Source organism: Acipenser ruthenus, chromosome 13 (assembly GCF_902713425.1).
Source record: "Acipenser ruthenus chromosome 13, fAciRut3.2 maternal haplotype, whole genome shotgun sequence".
Lineage (NCBI taxonomy): Eukaryota > Metazoa > Chordata > Actinopteri > Acipenseriformes > Acipenseridae > Acipenser > Acipenser ruthenus.
In genome coordinates, this window is record NC_081201.1 from 37,208,591 (window position 1) to 37,216,366 (window position 7,776).

The 7,776-nt window shown below is 41.5% G+C and overlaps 2 protein-coding genes across 4 annotated transcripts; one reads left to right on the forward strand and one right to left on the reverse strand.

Moving 5' to 3' along the window:
• Window positions 1-370: 370 nt before the first annotated feature.
• LOC117417674 (transcription initiation factor TFIID subunit 5-like) lies at window positions 371-5,602 on the forward strand. The gene is made up of 11 exons (XM_034029860.3): window positions 371-797; window positions 1,152-1,395; window positions 1,695-2,010; window positions 2,338-2,501; window positions 2,610-2,745; window positions 2,971-3,091; window positions 3,507-3,636; window positions 4,014-4,178; window positions 4,341-4,518; window positions 4,643-4,820; window positions 4,997-5,602. The coding sequence occupies exons 1-11, from the start codon at window positions 371-373 to the stop codon at window positions 5,209-5,211; spliced, it is 2,274 nt and encodes a 757-aa protein (XP_033885751.3). The 3' UTR covers window positions 5,212-5,602.
• Window positions 5,603-6,033: 431 nt separating this feature from the next.
• On the reverse strand, window positions 6,034-7,693 carry LOC117417678 (ATP synthase membrane subunit K, mitochondrial-like). Of its 3 annotated transcripts, none has more exons than XM_034029868.3 (4): window positions 7,572-7,693; window positions 6,825-6,926; window positions 6,293-6,391; window positions 6,034-6,140 (listed from the first exon to the last, which is right to left on the reverse strand). In XM_034029868.3, exons 2-3 carry the CDS (start codon window positions 6,909-6,911, stop codon window positions 6,299-6,301), a joined length of 180 nt encoding a protein of 59 aa, XP_033885759.1. In that variant the 5' UTR covers window positions 6,912-6,926; window positions 7,572-7,693; the 3' UTR covers window positions 6,034-6,140; window positions 6,293-6,298. The 3 variants fall into 3 exon arrangements, with proteins under 3 accessions (XP_033885759.1, XP_058841252.1, XP_058841253.1); XM_058985269.1 differs by lacking the exon at window positions 7,572-7,693 and adding an exon at window positions 7,364-7,386; XM_058985270.1 differs by lacking the exon at window positions 7,572-7,693 and adding an exon at window positions 7,238-7,340.
• Between the last annotated feature and the right edge of the window lie 83 nt (window positions 7,694-7,776).

A 7,776-nucleotide genomic window follows, 5' to 3' on the forward strand; every position in this document is an offset into this window, starting at 1 on the left:
TTGAATAACAAAGATTATTACTTTCGTCTGTATCAAAATGTATGTAAAATACAAGAATATTTCGAACGGTCTGAGCGACAGAAACGTGAATACCAGCAGTTTCCCATTACATCTGAACAACACGACGCATTTTTAATCTGGGATTTGTGGGCCACATTTAATTTAAGTTGTTTAGCTTTAGAACAGTTATTTTGTATTTCAGTCACCGTAAAATTTAGGACGTTCGTCCAAACTTTAACAAAACGCTGAAGTCATTTTGCCGTTAAGCCTGCCATTGCTATCGTAAAACCCAACATATCCCCCTTATGTACAATTATCGTAAAATCAAGTTGCAGTCAGTGTCGTAAAGCCTTAGTTTGCAAGTAAGAAAATGGCGGCTGTGCAAGATGGGCCGATCGAGCTGGAGCCAGAGAATGAAATCAAAACAGAAACTTCGAATGAGGTTCTAGGGAACCCTGGCGACGCCAGCGGAGGGGTCCCCCCAACAGCGCCGGTGGCTGCAGTGGCTACAGAGAAGCCAGCCGCTGCAGCCGCAGACTCGACAGAGCGCCAGACCCTGCTGGCTGTGCTGCAGTTCCTCAAGAAGAGCAAACTGTTCGAGTCTGAGGAGATTCTGCGGCGTGAGGCAGGGTTACTCAATGAAATCGGCGACTCGCAGGGCTCTGGGGTCGGGGGAGCAGGCTTGGGGGGCGGGGGAGATGCAGAACCAGAAAGCGGGGATGCCTCTTCGCTCCTCAGCCGAGTGGCCGGGGCTGCTGCTACTGCTAGCGCGAATGCAACCCCAGCGCCTGCAAAGGGTAAGCTGGGAATAAACGTGTTGTATTATTTTAAAACATGGTTACTAATTTGTATAAACTATAAATCAAGGAATTTAAGAGACAAATAAGTTAAGACTGCAGTTGCATTACCTTTTCCTTCCGTGCAATTTAATTAAAATCAACGTAGTTAACGCTTGCAATGAGCTACCGGTAATGTACTTGTTGTACTGTAGGACTACAACGAGGCATAGTTAAATATTGTATTATTATTATTATTATTATTATTATTGCAAATACGGTAAATTCCAAATCTAGTATGTTTTAGAATGACTGCAAAAAAAAAAAAAAAAACCAAAAACGTTTCAATGCACTAATGTGTTTACATTTTGTCAGTGACACCGGTAGTCACCGGAGGGGAAGACCAGCCAGATGTAAATGTAGTGTTGGCAGCCTACAGCCAGCAGGGGGACCCGGTCCTGTACCCGGTTTATTACAGCGGGCTGAAGAGGTTCATAGATTCGGTGCTGGACTGTCACCGAGCAGAGCTCTCCCAGGTCTTCTACCCGCTCTTCGTTCACATGTACCTGGAGCTGGTCTACAACCAATACGAGAAGGAGGCCAAGGCGTTTTTTGAGAAGTAAAATCCACATTTAAAACGATTTAATTGAGTATTTGCTTGCCTGTTTTTTGTATGTAATTATAGATATGTGATTATTAATAAAAACAAATAAACGCATACAAAACATTTAGCACACCATGTAAATGTTATGTCCCCAACTTTCATGAAGGAATTAAAGGTGGTAATCATTGAAGAAAGGTATTGTAGCCCTCATGAACAACTTAAAAACTAATTCCATTAAAGGGATTGTAGCCCTCATGAACAACTTAAAAACTAATTCCATTAACTGTCTCTCTCCCACTTTTTTCTCCCATTAGATTCCATGGAGATCAGGAATGTTATTACAAGGACGATTTACGCATTCTTTCCGGACTGACCAAGAAGGAGCACATGAAGGGGAACGAGACCCTGCTGGATTTCCGGACCAGCAAGTTCGTGCTGCGGATCTCCCGCGACTCCTACCAGCTGCTGAAGAGGCACCTCCAGGAGCGACAGAACAACCAGATCTGGAACATCATCCAGGAGCACCTCTACATAGACATCTTCGATGGGATGCCTCGCAGCAAGGGCCAGATCGACAGCATGTCTGGGAGTCTGGCTGGGGAGGCGAAGCGGGAGGCTAACAAAGCTAAGGTGCCTGGCGCTTACCTCCGGGAAGCGCTAAAGAAACCGAGGGGTATTCGTGCTCCTGGGATTTAACTGAGAGACGTTTTAGAGATGCTGTGTTCAGGGAAATCCTTCACAAATGCAAAACAAATACCAACAGAAACAAAACAGTGGGGAATTAATAGCTAGGTGGCTCATTGGACAAGTTTTTATCAAGTTATTGCCGTTTGGTGGATGTAAAATAAGTTCAGTTCTTTTTTTTCCCCCCCTTAGTCACATCACAAACCAAGATAGTCTCTTATTCAGTTGCACAGAACATACTCAATGCTTTTCTTTGATTTTGAATTGCTTCAGGTTTTCTATGGGTTGCTGAAGGAACCGGAAATCGAGGTGCCCCTGGATGATGAAGATGAAGAGGCTGAAAATGAGGAAGGAAAACCCAAAAAGAAGAAGCCCAAAAAGGACAGCACAGGATCAAAGAGCAAAAAACAGGACCCTAACGCTCCGCAACAAAGCAGGTGAGCTGAGCTGAGCAGACACACCTCTCTTCAGGTTTCACCTTGTTTATAAAATAAAAAGGGAGTCATTTTATCAGCCTGCTAAATTTACTTTACGTTTTCCTTTAGAATTCCTCTTCCGGAGCTGAAAGATTCAGACAAGCTGGATAAAATAATGAATATGAAAGAAGCCACCAAACGGGTGCGTCTGGGTCCAGAGAGCTTGCCATCTATTTGCTTCTACACCTTTCTCAATGCCTACCAGGTAAGAGGGGCATTTTTGCTTTACTGGGCTGTAGTATTAAAATAACATTGTCATCATTTGGGAAGCACCTAAAGAGGCGGAAAAGAAGCGTTTATGTATTCGAGTGTGTTTGACTGCTTTTCACTTTTAATGAATACAAAACAAAACCAGTGGATTGTGTCCACTCACAGCGATAAGACATATGCATGGGTCATGTATTAAAATGTGTGCTTTTGTTTTTTTTAGGGTTTAACCGCAGTTGATTTTACGGATGATTCCAGTCTGGTGGCTGGAGGTTTTGCAGATTCGACAGTGCGAGTGTGGAGTGTCACCCCGAAGAAACTGCGGGGCGTGAAAACTGCAGGGGGTAAACACTGACTGGAGAGGGGAAATACAATGACAGTCTTGTCATGCTGTACTGGCCATTTTAAATTTTGATTTTGACACCACCATCTTTAGGGTGCAGTTGTCTGCTCCAGTCCTGTTCATGTTTATGCTGTGTTTAAAATTCCACAAGACTGGAATCCAGTTTGTTTACATTTTGCAACAGTCGGGTCATTGTAGCTCAGGGAAGCAAAACATAATACAAGCAATTTAACTAGTCCAATATGTGTGGTGCGCTGCACTTTTAAGAAGTTCAACTCCATTGATGCCTAATTGCTTGTTAATATGGTCAACTAATCATTCTGTCCAGCGATAATCTTGGCGGTGTGTTTGATGCAGTTAGAGAAGGATGTAGCTAAATTGTTCTTGAACCTCCCATCTCTTTGCCATTGTTTCAGATCTGAGCCTGATTGATAAAGATTCTGACGATGTGCTGGAGAGGATTATGGATGAAAAAACTGCCAGCGAGTCCAAGAACTTGTATGGGCACAGTGGACCAGTCTATGGGATCAGCTTCAGTCCAGACAGGTAAGGACAAGGCTGGCATACAGGATGCAAACATGGTCAAGCCTGCTCACAGCGACTGCGCAAAGAACCATCTAAAAGCTGCTTTATGGAGAGGTGGTCTTCTGTGCAGGTTTGTCTGTATATTGCTAGCTGAGCAAATGTATATAGTAATTTACCCTATAACTATCATTTGTTCATAATATTTTTTTTATAAAATGTAAAAAAAAAAAAATCTGGTACTTAAACACACTCTATACTAAAAAGTACTTTTTAAAAATATTTTTATTACAGCAACAAACAGTAACATAAGTGGGTAAACTATTAAATCACTGATTCATTTCCATAAGATGTAGGTGAATTATATCCAGAGTGCTAATTTGTACACGTCCATACTTTAGGAACTACCTTTTGTCATGTTCAGAGGATGCCACAGTTAGGCTTTGGAGTCTTCAGACCTTCACGTGTCTAGTGGGGTACAAAGGACACAACTACCCTGTGTGGGACACCCAGTTCTCCCCCTATGGTTACTATTTCATATCAGGAGGACACGACAGAGTTGCTCGGTAAGAAACTCTTCTGCTGTCAAAGCTGCTATAATACCTTGTACATTTCCCTCATATGGCAGCCTGTTCAGATTTCACCCTTTTGTTTCATGGGGTTATTCTTGTACTGCTGCCCATCTCCAGTGACGTATGTGATGGGTTTTGTTTCTCGTCTTTTAAAAGTCTCTGGGCAACAGATCACTACCAGCCTTTACGGATTTTTTCTGGCCACCTTGCTGATATCACCTGCACCCGATTCCACCCCAACTCCAACTACGTAGCCACAGGCTCGGCTGACAGGACCATCCGACTCTGGGACATATTGACCGGAAACTGCGTCCGTATCTTCACAGGGCACAAGGTAAAGAGACAAACAGAAAATACCTGCTTCATTGAGCTCAAAAAGCCTGTATCTGGCATGTGATTTATTTAATTAAAAACACTATACAATGTCTGACAATGTCAACCCATGTGTTTGTTCCTAGGGCCCAATCCACTCTCTGGCATTCTCTCCAAATGGAAAATTTCTGGCATCCGGAGCAACAGATGGACGAGTCCTGCTCTGGGATATTGGACATGGATTGATGATCGGTGAACTCAAAGGACACACGGACACTGTCTATGCGCTTAAATTCAGCAGAGATGGAGAGATTCTGGCATCAGGTCAGCCAGAATGCATTTTATATGTATTGGTATAATAGTGGCTGGAAATATTTTACAAATGAGTACCAACTTATTCTGTTAACGTGTTGTGTATTTTTGAAAAATTAGGCAGTTTGTAAAGCTTACTCAAGATGTTCATATTTTTGTCTTCATTTTTCGTATTTGTTTCACGGCAGGCTCCATGGATAACACTGTTCGACTATGGGACGCATTAAAAGCTTTTGACGATATAGAGACAGATGATTTCACTGCAGCAACTGGGCACATTACTCTTCCAGAAAACTCTCAGGAGCTGTTACTGGGGTCATACATGACCAAATCCACTCCAGTCATACACCTTCATTTCACACGCAGAAACTTGCTGCTTGGTGCAGGGGCATATAACCCCTAGCAATTGGCATTAAGTGTTCTGATGAACCCGTGTTTGCATTGCACATTAATGTTTAACTGCAGAACATAAGAGGCCTGGGACTTTTACTGTGAGAGCTGGTAAAGCTGTTGTGTAGCTGATTTGGAAGTGGTTGATAACCATTTAGCCTGAAAGCACAGTATTCCATCAAGAGAGAAAATGCTAGAGTGCATGAAGAATTAAAGTGCTCTTCACATCTGCCTTTGAACCTTGCTTGGCAGTCTCAGCTTATTTGAATGCTAAAACCATGGCCTATACAAAAAGTATAAAAAAAGGCAGCATTCAAAACCCTCTAACCCACGATAATGGCAATGTGAAAAGTATTGGAAGCCTTTGTGATGCTGGTGTGGTGTGTTGTGTTTTTTTTTTTTTTTCATACACATTTTCCTTTTTCTAAAGAAACAGTATAATAACATTTTTTTGCACCATGAATATATTTTCAGTGACAAGCCCAAATGTCTCCATGAGGGAAACAAAAAAAACAAATTGGCACAGTGGCTCTTCACAGCCAAGTTACTCTATAAAATAGCCCCCTGTGCCGAGATGATGATTAAATTCAGTGTTGCTGACATCACTTGTGGAATTGTTTTTTCTTTTTGGCTGCCATTATATTGTGTGCGTGACTGCCTTGTTATTGAAGGGTTAAACTCAACCAAGAACCAATAATGGCCAAACAGTCCCCCTTGAATTTCTCATTAATGATGTGATTTCCACTGACCAAAATCACTGCCAATGCCTGTGTGTGTGTACAGTTTTTTTATATATAGTTTTATATCATGTAAATAAAAACAAAGTTTCTATATATGAGTTTCATGTTCTTTATTTTTTTCAACATTGATAACTTAAGAATTCAGCTGCAGTGTTGATGATGCAAACAAACATGACTCACTCTGTATACCAGAGCATGGAACCTAAAAAACACAAGAAGTCAAGTAATTAACACTTTGAAAAGTGGCATTAGAGAGAGGAATTTCTTATTAGAATTGAACAGATCTGGTAATTGCAAAACACTTTGTAAACAATTCCAATTTGAGAACTCAAATGTCACAGTATTGCATCTTACCATGGATTATTTTGCAGTAATTGCTGGGGTCTGTTTCTTCGGCTTCAGTTTAAAGAACAGGACGATGGCAGCAATGCTTGCATATGTCGCTAGTACACACTGGAATAAAGAGAGAGACGAGATGAATTGCTGTTTGACTTCTACCTCAAGCTTTAGGCCCAAGTGTTGCAATGCTATTTGCTCACACAGCAAGTGGACTTGCATGCGCACTGCAAGGTAAATTGACATGCCCTAGCCAGATCACAATTTTGGACATAAGCTTGTTCAATAAATAGTTCTTTACATCTACTCAGATAAGTACATATGACAATAATAATACTGGAAATTAAAATTTGGTGTAGAGCAACTTGAATTATTACAAAGGTATACATCTGTTGAAGAGGCGTTAACCCCACCTACGTGCAGGTATAAACACACCCGGGTTACTGAACTGATGCTGTGTGAACACCCTCAATATAATCCCAAAGGGCTGTCAGGTCACCACACAGGCTGTGTTCAATGTGACTGTTCAGCAGACGCGCGTTTGACTTACGTTCCTCCTGCCTGTTATGGTGTAGGCATTGAAATATTTCTGGAAACCAGTGAACTGATGCTGGGATCCTGCGTCGTGTCCTGCCATTATTCCGGTTCTTAACTAAAAACAGAAACAGAAATATGAAGCAGCAAGTCAAGTCCGTTTAAATTTGGTGTACACCTTTGGTCCTAAGATTTGTAAGAAAATATTACAAGCTGAGGCAACGTTACCAATAGTGTTGTATAGACCGGTATACATTTCTACCGAGTACATCACCACAGTTTCAATAGGCCCCACGTAGCAATTTCACTCAGAAGTCAAGTAAAGTTCGCTGCCTTTACATTATACTTATAGATGGTGTATTTACAAACTACCGGCACACTGCCACACACACACGCTTTTTAATGAAATGCATTTACATAAATACATACTCTCTTGCCATCCCTATCGTGGACCTCTGCACCGTGTCGTAGGCCTACCTTGAATACTACTTCCTACCAAAATGCCTCATTTTATAGTTTTCAAATCGACCCTAAAATGTTTAGAGTTTACCGTACCACTGCACATTGATAATAATATCCAGGATTTTCCAGATCCTGTCTTTACTTTAATATTTCCCATATACGCACAATCTTACTGGAGCAGTAGACTACAATTATATTTAAAATGCCTCCTCAAATCGCCATGCCTGTACGCTTTTGCAGCGACTTCAAATTAATAAAGGCATGTATTTTCTTTTTGATTTCAATGCAACCACAACCTCACCTTGCCCAGTTCTTCTCCTTTAGCTCCGTGTGTGCCCTTCAAAGCAACTGTACTGCATGCAGACTAGCGGAGGGAATGCCGCCCAGAGAACACGACGATTGGCTGTAAACGACGTCAATCATAAAATAAGAAATTCCTATTGGTCTAAAATTTAGCCGGAAGAATTTTATTTCCGTCGTAAATTGGATAATATTGTATCAATCAA